At 43.8% G+C, this 18,189-nt stretch overlaps 1 protein-coding gene across 1 annotated transcript in view; it reads right to left on the bottom strand.

Annotated features, from left to right (window-relative positions):
• Positions 1 to 16,385, bottom strand: part of vipr1b (vasoactive intestinal peptide receptor 1b) — a 207,728-nt gene extending 191,343 nt beyond the window's left edge. The window contains exons 1-2 of the mRNA XM_031836478.1: positions 16,294 to 16,385; positions 11,281 to 11,400 (exon numbers count right to left, since the gene is read on the bottom strand). Of these exons, the coding sequence (XP_031692338.1) occupies positions 11,281 to 11,400; positions 16,294 to 16,369 (196 nt within the window). The 5' untranslated portion in view covers positions 16,370 to 16,385. The remainder of the gene's footprint in view (positions 1 to 11,280; positions 11,401 to 16,293) is intronic.
• Positions 16,386 to 18,189: the final 1,804 nt, after the last annotated feature.

The raw sequence follows: 18,189 nt of genomic DNA, 5'->3' as shown, positions 1-18,189 counted from the left end.
CCACTGATGCCGCTCTGATGCCACTGATGCCAATCTGATGCCACCCTGATGCCACTGATGCCGCTCTGATGCCGCTCTGATGCCACTGATGCCAATATGATGCCAATCTGATGCCGCTCTGATGCCACTGATGCCACTGATGCCTCTGATGCCACTGATAACACTGATGCCGCTCTTATGCCACTGATGCCACTCTGATGCCGCACTGATGCCGCTCTGATGCCAATCTGATGCCAATCTGATGCCACTGATGCCGCTCTGATGCCACTGATGCCGCTCTGATGCCACTGATGCCGCTCTGATGCCGCTCTGATGCCACTCTGATGCCACTGATGCCGCTCTGATGCCACTGATGCCGCTCTGATGCCACTGATGCCGCACTGATGCCACTGATGCCACTGATGCCACTCTGATGCCGCTCTGATGCCGCTCTGATGCCACTGATGCCACTGATGCCGCTCTGATGCCACTGATGCCTCTGATGCCACTCTGATGCCACTCTGATGCCACTCTGATGCCACTCTGATGCCACTCTGATGCCTCTGATGCAACTGATGCCGCTCTGATGCCACTGATGCCACTGATTCCACTGATGCCTCTGATACCACTGATGCCTCCCTTATGCCACTCTTATGCCACTCTGATGCCACTCTGATGCCTCTTATGCCACTCTGATGCCGCTCTGATGCCACTCTGATGCCGCTCTGATGCCACTGATACCGCTCTGATGCCACTCTGATGCCACTCTGATGCCAATCTGATGCCACTAATGCCACTAATGCCACTGATGCCGCTCTGATGCCACTGATGCCTCTGATGCCGCTCTGATGCCGCTCTGATGCCACTCTGATGCCACTGATGCCTCTGATGCCTCTGATGCCTCTTATGCCACTCTTATGCCGCTCTGATGCCACTCTGATGCCGCTCTGATGCCACTGATACCGCTCTGATGCCGCTCTGATGCCACTCTGATGCCACTGATGCCTCTGATGCCACTGATGCCGCTCTGATGCCACTGATGCCACTGATGCCACTCTGATGCCACTCTGATGCCACTGATGCCGCTCTGATGCCGCTCTGATGCCACTGATGCCGCTCTGATGCCACTGATGCCGCTCTGATGCCTCTGATGCCTATGATGCCACTGATGCCGCTCTGATGCCGCTCTGATGCCACTCTGATGCCACTCTGATGCCACTCTGATGCCTCTGATGCCACTGATGCCACTGATGCCGCTCTGATGCCACTCTGATGCCACTCTGATGCCACTGATGCCACTGATGCCACTCTGATGCCACTCTGATGCCACACTGATGCCGCTCTGATGCCGCTCTGATGCCACTGATACCGCTCTGATGCCGCTCTGATGCCACTCTGATGCCACTGATGTCACTGATGCCTCTGATGCCACTCTTATGCCACTCTTATGCCACTCTTATGCCACTCTGATGCCACTGATGCCTCTTATGCCACTCTTATGCCACTCTGATGCCACTGATCCCGTTCTGATGCCGCTCTGACGCCACTCTGATGCCACTCTGATGCACTCTCATGTTGAGCCAATACATGGGGGTTTTGAGTGCATCCTACGCTGTGCATCTGCTGTTTTCTAGTGAATCTTTTCACTTGCCTCTCAACTTTGGGGAGACAGTGACCTCGCCTGCCAGTCCTTCCCAGAGGGACAGAATTCACCATGTTAGTATGGAGAGGTTACAATGGAGAAGGAACACATGGCTTAGTTAGGGAGCTGCTGGAGTAGAGGGCGGCTACCTGCCAAATCGTAAGACATTATCGGAAGTTCTGGTTCAAAGCTAGTTATTAATAGTTTGTCTATAAAGACCTGTTAAAGCGAGGCATCCCTCTCAGGGTACGCCCCCCCGTTCAGCTGAAACGGTGGCGCAGAGAATGCAAAAATATTCTTAGAAATATTTAACCTCCACACATTAACAAGTCCAATACCTCAAATGAAAGATTAACACCTTGTTCATCTACACAGCATGTCAGATTTTTTTTATGTTTTACGGCGAAAACACAGCACATATTTATATGTATTTATACACCACCGAAACAAAGACAAGAGGCGGCCATTTTGTCCCAGAAAATATAAAATTCTAAAAGCAGGATTAATAAATAAATAATTCACTAACCTTTTGAAAATCTTCATCAGATGACAGTAATAGGACATGTTACACAGTACATTTATGTTTTGTTCAATAATATGCATTTTATATCCATAAATCACGGTTTACATTGACGCCATGTTCAGAAAATTATCAAAAATGTCCGGAGAAATTATGTAAAGCTACGCCAGATAACAGAAGTACTCATCATAAACTTTGACTAAAGATACATGTTTTACATATAGTTAGAAAGATACACTGCTTCTTAATGTAACCGCTGTGTCAGATTTGTTTTTAACGTTACAGAATTAGTTGACTATGCAATAATCTGAGACGGCGCTCAGACGTAAGCAATATTTCTCCGCTATATTGGAGTCAACAGAAATACAAAATTACAACATAAATATTCCCTTACCTTTGATGGTCTTCGATCAGAATGTAGTGGAAGGAGTCATACTTACCCAATACATCGTTTGGTTTCAATTCTAGTGTCCATGTAGTAGCATATGCTACCACTTTCAGCTCAAATGCCCAAAAAATGACTTCTGGTCCAGAATAATTGCGCATCAAAACTTCCAAATTACATATTATAGGTCGACTAAACTGGTCAAACTAAGTGCAGAATCAAGCTTTAGGATGTTATAAACGTACAAAACAATGGCATTCCAACCGGACAATCATAGTTCATCTAGGGCTGGCTGGAACAAAGGAAGCTCTGCCCAACGCGCGCCCTAACGCACATGGAAATCCTCGCGACACTCAAAGTTTTTCGCCTCACTGGGTCAAAGTTCACAGCATTTGCACAATTAAACGTTCTACTGAATGAGGACATCTAGTGGGAGACATAGGAAGTGTTTCCAGATCCATAACTTGCTGGGAAGGGAGGGGGCGATGACGTCAAAGTTGCCCCAACTTTCAGGATCTCAAAACTAGTTTGGAAGATTGCCTGCCCTGTGAGTTCTGTTATACTCACAGACATAATTCAAACGGTTTTAGAAACTTCAGAGTGTTATCTATCCAATAATAATAATCAATTGCATATATTAGCAATTTAGGACAGATTTTTATGCAGTTTACTATGGGCACGCAATTCATCCAAAGGGGAAATATCGCCCCCTATCCTGAACAAGTTTAAATCATCTGTTACCAGATTTAACAGGGTTGGTTAGGTTTCAAGCATTCTAATTGGTGGGTTCAATGACAATAGGGCGTCTTGTGATTGGCCCCGCTTGCAGATAGGGGGAGATCGCGAATGTCAGGTCTCCCCAGTATGAAAATGTGATGCAAGGGGTAGGTCACGCTCTGAATACTGGTTTCTATTTTACAATGTGTACAAGTTTGCTGTACGTTACTGATTTATACATGTGTGGGTATATGGGACCTGTTAGGGATTGAGGGGCTTTCTGGGATGTGCTTTGGTATATGATTGCTGTATATGACTGTGTTAGCTAGCATGCACCGACGTAATGGTCACATAAGCCCATTGCTAACACAGTTGTTTTCGTGCTACAGATTTGACCATCAACATCATTAAGCCCGGCACAACTAAGGTGCTGTTTCCTGTTTAACTACAGATAATAAATAATACTCAACTGGGACCACTGGCTGGGGTGATTTATTTGAACAAAACACAACGCAAGGAGAGTACAATTAACATCTGTTACACAAACACACAGCACCATTCATATTTCATAAGACTTGCAGTTTACATGTAAATTTTTCAACAGTCTATAAATAAAGCAGGGAATAGATGAGGATGTGTGATGATGTCAGCTGCTCAAGTCCTTTGTGGTTCTCTACATGACCGCAGTATCTCCTGAAGCCTACACTGTTCCCATGTCCCATTTCTCTCTCTCTACCTCTACCTCTCTCTCTCTACCTCTACCTCTCTCTCTACCTCTACCTCTCTCTCTCTACCTCTACCTCTCTCTCTCTACCTCTCTCTACCTCTACCTCTCTCTCTCTACCTCTCTCACTACCTCTCTCTCTACCTCTACCTCTCTCTCTCTCTCTCTCTCTCTCTACCTCCCTCTCTCTCTCTGCCCCTCTTTCTCTCTGCCCCTCTCTTTCCACCTCTCTCTCTCTCTCTCTCTCTACCTCACTCTCTACCTCACTCTCTACCCCTCTCTCTCTCTACCCCTCGCTCTACCTCCCTCTCGCTCTACCTCCCTCTCTCTCTAGCCCTCTCTCTCTACCTCCCTCTCTCTCTCTCTACCCCTCTCGCTCTCTCTACCCCTCTCTCTCTCTCTCTACCTCCCTCTCTGTCTCTCTATCTCTCTCTACCCCTCTCTCTCTAGCCCTCTCTCTCTCTCTCTCTCCCTCCCTCTCTCTCTCTCTCCCTCTCTCTCGCTCTCTCTCTACCTCCCTCTCTCTCTCTACCTCCCTCTCTCTCTCTCTACCTCTCTCTCTTTACCTCTACCCCTCTCTCTCTCTACCCCTCTCTCTCTCTACCTCTCTCTTACTGTCTATCTCTTTCTCTCTACCTCTCTCTCTCTACCCCTCTCTCTCTCAATTCAATTCAATTCGCTTTATTGGCATGACGTAACAATGTACATATTGCCAAAGCTTATTTTGGATATTTACAATATAAAAAATAAATAAAAATGAGAATCAAATTGTCAATGGGACAACAGTAACAACAATAACCAAGTGTCCAAATAACCATACATTGAACAATAACAATAAGCATACAGTAGAGGACATGGGCAGGTTGGTCTGTCAGACACTGTCCCTCATCTTATGGCAGGCAGCAATGTAGTGCGCTGCCAACCCACAGCTCTCTCCCCCAACAGGACGGGTAGCCTATCCTCATCAGAGAGGTCTTTGAAACATTGAATAAGGGTTTCAAATTTGGGAAAATGACACTCTCTAATTGTTTTATATTTTTGCAGCTCCGTCTCAGGTTCTGCTGTTGTGCAGTGGTTGCACAGCCTTTCCTCTACAAGGAGACAGGTTTTCCTGTGTCTACCCTTCTCAATGGCAAGGCTGTGCTCACTGAGCCTGTACTTTGTCAAGGTTTCTCTAAGGTTTTGATCAGTAACCATGGTCAAATATTTAGCCACGGTGTACTGTCGATTTAGGGCCAGATAGCACTGCATTTTGCTTTGTGTTTGTGCTTGTGTTTCCCAGTAAGCAATATAGTTTTGTTTTGACTGTGTTGTAATTTGGTTTATCCTGATTGATTGGATGTTCTGGTCCTGAGGCTTCAGTGTGTTAGTAGAAGAGGTTTGTGAACTCAGCCCCAGGACCAGCTGGATGAGGGGACTCTTTTCTTTGCTCAGCTCTTGGCATTGCAGGGCTTGGTAATGATATGAGAGGGGGTCCAAAACTTAATTGCTCTTTTTTGAGTTTTTATTATTAGTGGATATTGGCCTAATTCTGTACCTGCATTGATTGTAGTTTTCCTCTGGACATGTAGGAGAATCTTACAGAACTCTGCATGCAGGGTTTCAATGGGGTGGTTGTCCCATTTGATGAAATCTTGTTTTGCAAGTGGACCCCACACCTCGCTGCCATAAAGTGCAATTGGTTCAATGACATATTCAATTAGTTTTAATGGCGTAGAATGCCCTGCGTGCTTTCTCTCTCAGCTCATTCTCTCTCTCTCTCTCGCTACCCTTCTCTCTCTACCCCTCTCTTACTGTCTCTCTCGCTCTACCTCTCTCTCTACCCCTCTTTCGCTACCCCTCTCTCTTACTGTCTCTCTTCCTCTCTCTCTCCACCCCTCTCTCTCTCTACCCCTCTCTCTCTCTCTCTACCTCTCTCTACCCCTCTCTCTCTCTCTCTCTCTCTCTCTCTCTCTATCTCTACCTATATCTTACTGTCTCTCTATTTCTCTCCTTCCTCTTGCAGGAACTGCTGACACACTCCAGCCACATGAGGTCTAGCATTGTGTTGCATTAGGAGGAACCCAGGGCCAACCGCACCAGCATATGGTCTCACAAGGGGTCTGAGGATCTCATCTCGGGTACCCAATGGCAGTCAGGCTACCTCTGGCGAGCACATGGAGGGCTGTGTGGCCCCCCAAAGAAATGCCACCCCACACCATGACTGACCCACCACCAAACCGGTCATGCTGGAGGATGTTGCAGGCAGCAGAACGTTCTCCACGGCGTCTCCAGACTCTGTCACGTCTGTCACGTGCTCAGTGTGAACCTGCTTTCATCTGTGAAGAGCACAGGGCGCCAGTGGCGAATTTGCCAATCTTGGTGTTCTCTGGCAAATGCCAAACGTCCTGCACGGTGTTGGGCAGTAAGCACAACCCCCACCTGTGGACGTCGGGCCCTCATACCACCCTCATGGAGTCTGTTTCTGACCGTATGAGCAGACACATGCACATTTGTGCCCTGCTGGAGGTCATTTTGCAGGGCTCTGGCAGTGTTCCTCCTGCTCCTCCTTGCACAAAGACGGAGATAGCGGTCCTGCTGCTGGGTTGTTACCCTCCTACGGCCTCCTCCACGTCTCCTGATGTACTGGCCTGTCTTCTGGTAGCGCCTCCATGCTCTGGACACTACGCTGACAGACACAGCAAACCTTCTTGCCACATCTCGCATTGATGTGCCATCCTGGATGAGCTGCACTACCTGAGCCACTTGTGTGGGTTGTAGACTCCGTCTCATGCTACCACTAGAGTGAAAGCACCGCCAGCATTCAAAAGTGACCAAAACATCAGCCAGGAAGCATAGGAACTGAGAAGTGGTCTGTGGTCACCACCTGTAGAACCACTCCTTTATTGGGGGTGTCTTGCTAAATGCCTATAATTTCCACCTGTTGTCTATTCCATTTGCACAACAGCATGTGAAATGTATTGTCAATCAGTGTTGCTTCCTAAGTGGACAGTTTGATTTCACAGAAGTGTGATTGACTTGGAGTTACATTGTGTTGTTTAAATGCTCCTTTTATTTTTTGAGCAGTGTATTTTGAATAATATATTTTAAAAACAACCTGAGGATTGATTATAAAAAACATTTGACATGTTTCTGTGGACATTATGGAAACTATTTGGAATTTGTCTGCGTTGTCGTGACCGCTCTTTCCTGTGGATTTCTGAACATAACAAACAAACTGAGGTATTTTGGATATAAAAATAATCTTTATGGAACAAAATGAACATTTGTTGTGTAACTGGGAGTCTCGTGAGTGAAAACATCCGAAGGTAAACGATTAATTTGCTTTTTTTGCTTTTCTGATTTTCGTGACCGAGCTACCTGATGCTAAGTGTACTTAATGTTTTGTCGTGTGATCGATAAACTTACACAAACGCTTGTATTGCTTTCGCTGTAAAGCATAATTTCAATATCTGAGACGCCAGGTGGATTAACAAAAGGCTAAGCTGTGTTTTGCAATATTGCACTTGTGATTTCATGAATATTAATATTTTTTGTAATATTATTTGACTGAGGCGCTATGCTATTCAGCGGTTGCTGATTGACAATTATCCTGCTTAAGGGATGGGTAGCATCAAGAAATAAAAAATTGGGTCAGTCACAGTGGTCAGGTATTCTGCCACTGTGTACTCTCTGTTTAGGGCCAAATAGCATTCTAGTTTGCTCTGTTTTTTTGTTAATTCTTTCCAATATGCCAAGTAATTATCTTGTTGTTTTCTCATGATTTGGTTGGGTTTAATTGTGTTTCTGTCCTGGGGCTCTGTGGGGTCTGTTTGAGTTTGTGAACAGAGCCCCAGGACCAGCTTGCTTAGGGGACTCTTCTCCAGGTTCATCTCTCTGTAGGTGATGGCTTTGTTATGGAAGGTTTGGAATCGCTTCCTCTTGGGTGGTTGTAGAATTTAACTTCTCTTTTAGGATTTTGATAGTTAGCGGCCTAATTCTGCTCTGCATACATTATTTGGTGTTCAACGTTGTACACAGAGGATATGTTTGCAGAATTCTATTCGCAGAGTCTCAATTTGGTGTTTGCTTCATTTTGTGAATTATTGGTTGGAGAGCGGACCACAGACCTCACCACCATAAAGGGCAATGGGTTCTATAACTGATTCGAGTATTTTTAGCCAGATCCTAATTGGTATGTTGAAATTTATGTTCCTTTTGATGGCATAGAAGGCCCTTCTTGCCTTGTCTCTCAGATCGTTCACAGCTTTGTGGAAGTTGTTTAAGCCGGGGCGTGTATAGTTTTTTGTGTGCTCTCGGGCAACGGTGTCTAGATGGAATTTGTTGTCCTGGCAACTGGACCTTTTTTGGAACACCATTATTTTGGTGTCTTACTGAGATTTACTGTCAGGGCCCAGGTCTGACAGAATCTGTACAGAAGATCTAGGTGATGCTGTAGGCCCTCCTTGGTTGGTAACAGAAGCACCAGATCATCAGAAAACAGTAGAGATTTGACTTTAGATTCTAGTAGGGTGAGGCCGGGTGCTGCAGACTGTTCTGGCTAGCTCCTATTTTTCCCTCTCCCTGACCTTCAGCTAGCTCCTATTGTTCCCTCTCCCTGACTTTCAGCTAGCTCCTATTGTTCTCTCGCCCTGTACTTCAGCTAGCTCCTATTGTTCCCTCTCCCTGATCTTCAGCTAGCTCCTATTGTTCTCTCTCCCTGTACATCAGCTAGCAAGGTATGTTCCCTCTCCCTGACCTTCAGCTAACTCCTATTGTTCCCTCTCCCTGACCTTCAGCTAGCGAGGTATGTTCCCTCTCAATGACCTTCAGCTAGCTCCTATTTTTCCCTCTCCCTGACCTTCAGCTAGCTCCTATTTTTCCCTCTCCCTGTACATCAGCTAGCAAGGTATGTTCCCTCTCCCTGACCTTCAGCTAACTCCTATTGTTCCCTCTCCCTGACCTTCAGCTAGCGAGGTATGTTCCCTCTCAATGACCTTCAGCTAGCTCCTATTTTTCCCTCTCCCTGACCTTCAGCTAGCTCATATTGTTCCCTCTCCCTGACCTTCAGCTAGCTCCTATTGTTCCCTCTCCCTGACCTTCAGCTAGCTCCTATTGTTCCCTCTCCCTGACCTTCAGCTAGCTCCTATTGTTCCCTCTCCCTGACCTTCAGCTAGCTCCTATTGTTCCCTCTCCCTGACCTTCAGCTAGCTCCTATTGTTCTCTCTCCCTGTACATCAGCTAGCGAGGTATGTTCCCTCTCCCTGACCTTCAGCTAACTCCTATTGTTCCCTCTCCCTGACCTTCAGCTAGCGAGGTATGTTCCCTCTCAATGACCTTCAGCTAGCTCCTATTTTTCCCTCTCCCTGACCTTCAGCTAGCTCCTATTTTTCCCTCTCCCTGACTTTCAGCTAGCTCATATTGTTCCCTCTCCCTGACCTTCAGCTAGCTCCTATTGTTCCCTCTCCCTGACCTTCAGCTAGCTCCTATTGTTCCCTCTCCCTGTTCTTCAGCTAGCTCCTATTGTTCCCTCTCCCTGACCTTCAGCTAGCTCCTATTGTTCCCTCTCCCTGACCTTCAGCTAGCTCCTATTGTTCCCTCTCCCTGACCTTCAGCTAGCTCCTATTGTTCTCTCTCCCTGTACATCAGCTAGCAAGGTATGTTCCCTCTCCCTGACCTTCAGCTAACTCCTATTGTTCCCTCTCCCTGACCTTCAGCTAGCGAGGTATGTTCCCTCTCAATGACCTTCAGCTAGCTCCTATTTTTCCCTCTCCCTGACCTTCAGCTAGCTCCTATTTTTCCCTCTCCCTGACCTTCAGCTAGCTCATATTGTTCCCTCTCCCTGACCTTCAGCTAGCTCCTATTGTTCCCTCTCCCTGACCTTCAGCTAGCTCCTATTGTTCCCTCTCCCTGACCTTCAGCTAGCTCCTATTGTTCCCTCTCCCTGACCTTCAGCTAGCTCCTATTGTTCCCTCTCCCTGACCTTCAGCTAGCTTCTATTGTTCTCTCTCCCTGTACATCAGCTAGCGAGGTATGTTCCCTCTCCCTGACCTTCAGCTAACTCCTATTGTTCCCTCTCCCTGACCTTCAGCTAGCGAGGTATGTTCCCTCTCAATGACCTTCAGCTAGCTCCTATTTTTCCCTCTCCCTGACCTTCAGCTAGCTCCTATTTTTCCCTCTCCCTGACTTTCAGCTAGCTCATATTGTTCCCTCTCCCTGACCTTCAGCTAGCTCCTATTGTTCCCTCTCCCTGACCTTCAGCTAGCTCCTATTGTTCCCTCTCCCTGACCTTCAGCTAGCTCCTATTGTTCCCTCTCCCTGAACTTCAGCTAGCTCCTATTGCTCCCTCTCCCTGCACTTCAGCCAGCGAGGTATGTTCCCTCTCCCTGACCTTCAGCTAGCTCCTATTGTGCCCTCTCCCTGACCTTCAGCTAGCTCCTATTGTGCCCTCTCCCTGACCTTCAGCTAGCGAGGTATGTTCCCTCTCCCCGACCTTCAGCTAGCGAGGTATGTTCCCTCTCCCTGACCTTCAGCTAGCGAGGTATGTTCCCTCTCCCTGACCTTCAGCTAGCGAGGTATGTTCCCTCTCCCTGACCTTCAGCTAGCGAGGTATGTTGTCCTTGGCTCCGCTATTTTTCAATATAAAAACGTGGTAATGTTACACAATGCTGTATATTCTGAGTTCTCTGTATTCTGTATATTGTTTATTATATAGTCTGTATATTCTGTATTCTATATTCTGTGTTCTCTGTATTCTGCATATTATATTTAATATACATTCTGTGTATTATGTGTATTCTGTATTCTATATTCTGTATTCTATATTCTGAGTTCTCTGTAGTCTGTATATTGTTTATTATATAGTTTGTATATTCTGTATTCTGCATTCCATATTCTCTGTATTCTGTATATTCTGTTTTATATATTGTGTATATTATGTATATTGTGTATATTGTGTATTCTGTATATTCTGTTTTATATATTCTATATTGTGTATATTGTGTATATTATGTATATTGTGTATATTGTGTATATTATGTATATTGTGTATATTGTGTATATTGTGTATATTGTGTATTCTGTATATTCTGTTTTATATATTCTATATTATGTATATTGTTTATATTGTGTATATTGTGTATATTATGTATATTATGTATATTGTGTATTCTGTATATTCTGCATATTCTTTATTCTTTATATTATGTATTATATATATTCATTATGATATATTCTGTTTTCTGCATATTCTGTATTGTATAATAATTCATGTTTACCTTTATGTTTGACTATATGGTGGGAGAAGCAATACTTTACCTTGAAGTATTGTTTACCTTTATGTTTGACTATATGGTCAGAGAAGTAACTGAAGTACTTCGGACACTTGATGGTGATGACCTCTCCCACCCTGGCAGACGGCCAACAAGCGATGATATCCCACATCCCTTGACAACCTGCCCAGAGAAAGAGAGACATGAAAATTAGGATTATTGTAGACACACACACACACACACATGCACGCAGACAGACAGACAGACAGACAGACAGAACAGCCTGTTTGTCCATGGTGTCTGGAGCCAGATGAGAATATTCACAACACAGAGAGTTATCCTGCCAAGCTCTACCACATGCTCTCAGACAACAACAGTTTGGACAGACCTACTCATTCAAGTATTTTTCTTTACTTTGACTATTTTCTACATTGTAGAATAATAGTGAAGACATCAAAACTATGAAATAACACATATGGAATCATGTAGTAATCAAAAACAAATCCAAATAAATGGTATATTTGAGATTCTTCAAAGATGTCACCCTTTGCCTTGATGACAGCTTTGCACACACCTTGGCATTCTCTCAACCAGCTTCCCCTGGAATGCTTTTCCAACAGCGTTGAGTTCCCACATATGCTGAGCACTTGTTGGCTGCTATTCCTTCAGTCTGTGGTCAAACTCATCCCCAACCATCTCAATTGGGTTGAGGTCGGGTGATTGTGGAGGCCAGGTCACCTGATGCAGCACTCCATCAATCTCCTTCTTGGTCAAATAGCCCTTACAAAGCCTGGAGGCTTGTTTTGGGTCATTTTCCTGTTGACAAACAAAGGATAGTCCCACTAAGTGCAAACCAGGTGGGATGGTGTATCACTGCAGAATGCTGTGGTAGCCATGCTGGTTAAGTGTGCCTTGAATTCTAAATAAATCACACACAGTGTCACCAGCAAAGCACCCCCACACCATCACACCTCCTCCTCCATACTTCACGGTGGGAACCACACATGCGGAGATCATCCGTTCACCTACTCTACGTCTCACAAAGACACACTGCTTGGAATCAACATTTGTAAATGTGGACTCATCAGACCAAAGGACAGATTTCCACCAGTCTAATGTCCACTGCTTGTGTTTCTTCGCCCAAGCAAGTCTCTTCTTTTTGGTGTCCTTTAGTAGTGTTTTCTTTGCAGCAATTCAACCATGAAGGCCTGATTCAAGCAGTTTCCTCTGAACAGTTGATGTTGAGATGCATCTGTTACTTGAACTCTGTGTAGCATTTATTTGGGCTGCAATTTCTAAGTCTGGTAACTTTTATGAACTTATCCTCTGCAGCAGAGGTAACTCGGGGTCTTCCATTCCTGTGGCGGTCCTCATGAGAGCCAGTTTTATCATAGCGAGTGATGGTTTTTGTGAATGCACTTCAAGAAACTTTCAAAGATCTTGACATTATCAGGATTGACTGACCTTCATGTCTTAAAGTAATGATGGACTGTCGCTTCTCTTTGCTTATTTTAGCTGTTCATGCCATAATATGGACTTGGTATTTTCCCAAATAGAGCTATCTCCTGTATATAGAGAGAAACCATAGAGATATAGAGAGATACCATAGAGATAGAGATATAGAGAGATACCATAGAGATAGAGATATAGAGAGATACCATAGAGATAGACATGTAGAGAGATACCATAGAGATAGAGATATAGAGAGATACCATAGAGATAGAGATATAGAGAGAAACCATAGAGATAGAGATATAGAGAGATACCATAGAGATAGAGATATAGAGAGAAACCATAGAGATAGAGATATAGAGAGAAACCATAGAGATAGAGATATAGAGAGATACCATAGAGATAGAGATATAGAGAGATACCATAGAGATAGAGATATAGAGAGATACCATAGAGATAGACATGTAGAGAGATACCATAGAGATATAAGGCAATACCATAGAGATAGAGATATAGAGAGATACCATAGAGATAGAGATATAGAGAGAAACCATAGAGATAGAGATATAGAGCAATACCATAGAACAGAGATATAGAAAGATACCACAGAGATATAGAGAGATATAGAGAGATAGAGATATAGAGAGATACCATAGAGATAGAGATATAGAGAGATACTATCGAGATAGAGATATAGAGAGATACCATAGAGATATATAGAAATAGAGAGATACTATAGATATATACAGAGATACCATAGAGATATATAGAAATAGAGAGATACTATAGATATATACAGAGATACCATAGAGATATGATATGTGGGATGTGGGAAAAGCAACAGAACAACACATTGTCTACACCAGGGGAAAAGAGGGAATATACACAAGGATATAAACCAGAATATAAACCAGTGGAAAAGAGGGAATATAAACCAGGGGAAAGAGGGAATATAAACCAGGGGAAAAGAGGGAATATAAACCAGGGGAAAATAGGGAATATAAACCAGGATATAAACCAGGGGAAACGAGGGAATATACACAAGGATATAAACCAGAATATAAACCAGTGGAAAGAGGGAATATAAACCAGGGGAAAATAGGGAATATAAACCAGGGGAAAAGAGGGAATATAAACCAGGGGAAAGATGGAATATAAATCAGGGGAAAGAGGGAATATAAACCAGGATATAAACCAGGGGAAAGAGGGAATATAAACCAGGGGAAAGAGAGAATGTAAACCAGGGGAAAAGAGGGAATATAACCAGGGGAAAAGAGGGAATATAAACCAGGGGAAAGAGGGAATATAAACCAGGGGAAAGAGGGAATATAAACCAGGGGAAAAGAGGGGATATAAACCAGGGGAAAGAGGGAATATAAACCAGGATATAAACCAGGGGAAAGAGGGAATATAAACCAGGGGAAAAGAAGGAATATAAACCAGGGGAAAAGAGGAAATATAAACCAGGGGAAAGAGGGAATATAAACCAGGGGAAAAAGGGAATATAAACCAGGGTAAAAGAGGGGATATAAAACCAGGGGAAGAGGGAATATTAAACCAGGATATAAACCAGGGGAAAGAGGGAATCTAAACCAGGGAAAAAGAGGGATATAAACCAGGGGAGAAAAGAAGGAATATAAACAGGGGAAAGAGGGAATATAAACCAGGGAAAAGAGGGAATATAAAACCAGGAGTAAACCAGGGGAAAGAGGGAATATAAACCAGGGGAAGAGGGAATATAAACCAGGGGAAAGATGGAATATAAACCAGGGGAAAAAGATGGGAATATAAAAACCAGGGGAAAGAGGGAAAATAAACCAGGATATAAACCAGGGGAAAAACGAGGGAATATAAACCAGGGGAAAAGAGGGATTATATAAAACCAGGGAAAGAGGGGGAATATAAACCAGGAGAAAGAGGGAATATAACCAGGGGAAAGAGGGAATATAAACCAGTGGAAAGAGGGAATATAAACCAGTGGAAGGGAAAGAGGCGAATATAAACCAGGGGAAAAGAGGGAATATAAACCAGGGGAAAAGAGGGAATATAAACCAGGGGGAAAATAGGGAATATAAACCAGGATATAAACCAGGGGAAAGAGGGAATATAAACCAGGGGAAAAGAGGGAATATAAACCAGGGGAAAAGAGGGGAATATAAACCAGGGGAAAGAGGGAATATAAACCAGGGGAAAGAGGGAATATAAACCAGGATATAAACCAGGGGAAAGAGGGAATATAAACCAGGGGAAAGAGGGAATGTAAACCAGGGGAAAGAGGGAATATAAACCAGGGGAAAAGAGGGAATATAAACCAGGGGAAAGAGGGAATATAAACCAGGGGAAAAGAGAGAATATAAACCAGGATATAAACCAGGGGAAAGAGGGAATATAAACCAGGATATAAACCAGGGGAAAGAGGGAATATAAACCAGGGGAAAGAGGGAATATAAACCAGGGGAAAGATGGAATATAAACCAGGATGTAAACCAGGGGAAAGAGGGAATATAAACCAGGGGAAAGAGGGAATATAAACCAGGGGAAAGATGGAATATAAACCAGGGGAAAAGAGGGAATATAAACCAGGGGAAAGAGGGAAAATAAACCAGGATATAAACCAGGGGAAAAGAGGAAATATAAACCAGGGGAAAAGAGGGAATATAAACCAGGGGAAAGAGGGAATATAAACCAGGAGAAAGAGGGAATATAAACCAGGGGAAAGAGGGAATATAAACCAGGGGAAAAGAGGGAATATAAACCAGGGGAAAAGAGGGAATATAAACCAGGATATAACCAGGGGAAAAGAGGGAATATAAACCAGGATATAAACCAGGGGAAAAGAGGGAATATTATCCAGGGCAAAAGAGGGAATAAAAAAAAGGGGAAAAGAGGGAATATAAACCAGGATATAAACCAGGGGAAAAGAGGGAATATAAACCAGGGGAAAGAGGGAATATAAACCAGGGGAAAAGAGGGAATATAAACCAGGATATAAACCAGGGGAAAAGAGGGAATATAAACCAGGGCAAAAGAGGGAATAAAAAAAAGGGGAAAAGAGGGAATATAAACCAGGATATAAACCAGGGGAAAAGAGGGAATATAAACCAGGGGAAAGAGGGAATATAAACCAGGGGAAAAGAGGGAATATAAACCAGGATGTAAACCAGGGGAAAGAGGGAATATAAACCAGGGGAAAAGAGGGAATATAAACCAGGGGAAAGATGGAATATAAACCAGGGGAAAAGAGGGAATATAAACCAGGGGGAAAGAGGGAAAATAAACCAGGATATAAACCAGGGGAAAAGAGGGAATATAAACCAGGGGAAAAGAGGGACCTACTTTACAACCTACTTTACTTTATAACGTTCTTTATATTAATGTAAAAAAAATAGCATTCAGGCCAAAGTTTCATATCCAATACACATATAACAAAAATCTGAATGAGTATTTCAGTCTCGTGCGATGGGAGTGGGTGTGTGATGGGGGGGGGGGGTGTTCACTATGGATGCTGGCCATAACTTTCGCTCTCCTTTATATAATCCTGCTGTTTCCCCATTTTCTGTAAATTGCTGCCTGGGAGCCTTCAACACCGTAGGGAAGGAAAGTAATGTATTGTAGGTGAATGACCTGCCGTGACGTTCCCAGAGGTTTTGTTGTCACAGCGCTCTCTCTCCAGCTCGATCTCACTCACCACGTCACACATCTGGCCACACCACACCTGCAGAGAACACACAACAGAAGTAATTTAGCAGAGCATCAACACACTCCTCACCGTGTCAGTGACTTAACTTCTTGACGCTACCCATCCCTTAAGCAGGATAATTGTCATCAGCAATGCAAAACACAGCTTAGCCTTTTGTTAATCCACCTGTCCTCTCAGATTTTGAAATTATGCTTTACAGCGAAAGCAATCCAAGCATTTGTGTAAGTTTATCGATCGCATGACAAAACATTAAGTACACTTAGCATCTGGTAGCTTGGTCACGAAAATTGGAAAAGCAATCAAATTAATCGGTTACCTTTGATAATCTTCAGATGTTTTCACTCACGAGACTCCCAGTTACACAACAAATGTTCCTTTTGTTCCATAAAGATTATTTTTATATCCAAAATACCTGTTTGTTTGGTGCATTATGTTCAGAATCCACAGGAAAGAGCGGTCACGAAAACGCAGACAAATTCCAAATAATATCCGTAATGTCCACAGAAACATGTCAAATGTTTTTTATAATCAATCCTCAGGTTGTTTTTAAAATATATAATCGATAATATATCAACCGCAAATGTCTTTCACAGTAGGAGAGGGAAAAGGAATACCTATCCAAACTCTGTTGCGTGAGCAAAACTCATGTGACCACTTGATGCGATGTTATCGTTCTGGCTAATTTTTCAAAATAAAAGCCTGAAACTATGTCTGAAGACTGTTGACACCTTGAGGAAGCGATAGGAAAAGGAATCTGCTTGATATCCCTTTAAATTGAGCAATGGCAGGCTATGGAACATGGAGTTTTCAAAATAGAAGCCACTTCCTGGTTTGATTTTTCACAGGGTTTCGCCTACAATATCAGTTCTGTTATACTCACAGACAATATTTTGACAGGAAAACTTAGATTGTTTTCTATCCTAATCTGTCAATTATATGCGTATTCTAGCATCTGGTCATGAGAAATAGGCCGTTTAAATAGGAAATAGGCCGTTTACTTTGGGAATGTTATTTTTCCAAACATAAAAATAGTGCCCCCTAGCTTCAAGAGGTTAATGCTACTCTGGGTTGCTGTTAGCGATACCATAATCAAATATATAGTAAATCCAATTCAGGAGGACTTCTATTCCCCTATAGGGCTCTTGAGTGACGCAGAGGTCCAAGGCACAGCATCTCAGTGCAAGAAGCGTCACTATAGTATCTTGTTCGAATCCAGGCTGTATCACATCTGGCCGTGATCGTGAGTTGCATAGGGCGCCGCACAATTGGCCTAGCGTCGTCCGGGTTTGTCCAGAGTAGGCCGTCATTGTAAATAACCCTAACTGACTTGGCTAATAAAATAAAATAAACAAATATGGCTGTATATGGCATCTCTGTCCCTAGCCCATAACAACCCATCTCTGTCCTTAGCCCATAACAACCTATCTCTGTCCTCAGCTAATAACAACCCATCTCTGTCCTCAGCCCATAACAACCCATCTCTGTCCTCAGCCCATAACAACCCATCTCTGTCCTTAGCCCATAACAACCCATCTCTGTCCCTAGCCCATAACAACCCATCTCTGTCCTCAGCCCATAACAACCCATCTCTGCCCCTAGCACATAACAACCCATCTCTGTCCTCAGGCCATAACAACCCATCTCTGTCCCTAGCCCATAACAACCCATCTCTGTCCTCAGCCTATAACAACCCATCTCTGTCCTCAGCCCATAACAACCCATCTCTGCCTCTAGCCCATAAAAACCCATCTCTGTCCTCAGCCCATAACAACCCATCTCTGTCCTTAGCCCATAACAACCAATCTCTGTCCCTAGCCCAT

Source organism: Oncorhynchus kisutch, linkage group LG11 (genome assembly GCF_002021735.2).
Source record: "Oncorhynchus kisutch isolate 150728-3 linkage group LG11, Okis_V2, whole genome shotgun sequence".
In the NCBI taxonomy this organism is placed as follows: domain Eukaryota; kingdom Metazoa; phylum Chordata; class Actinopteri; order Salmoniformes; family Salmonidae; genus Oncorhynchus; species Oncorhynchus kisutch.
Note: the sequence above shows the minus strand (reverse complement) of the source record. Positions and strands in the feature narration are given on the sequence as shown.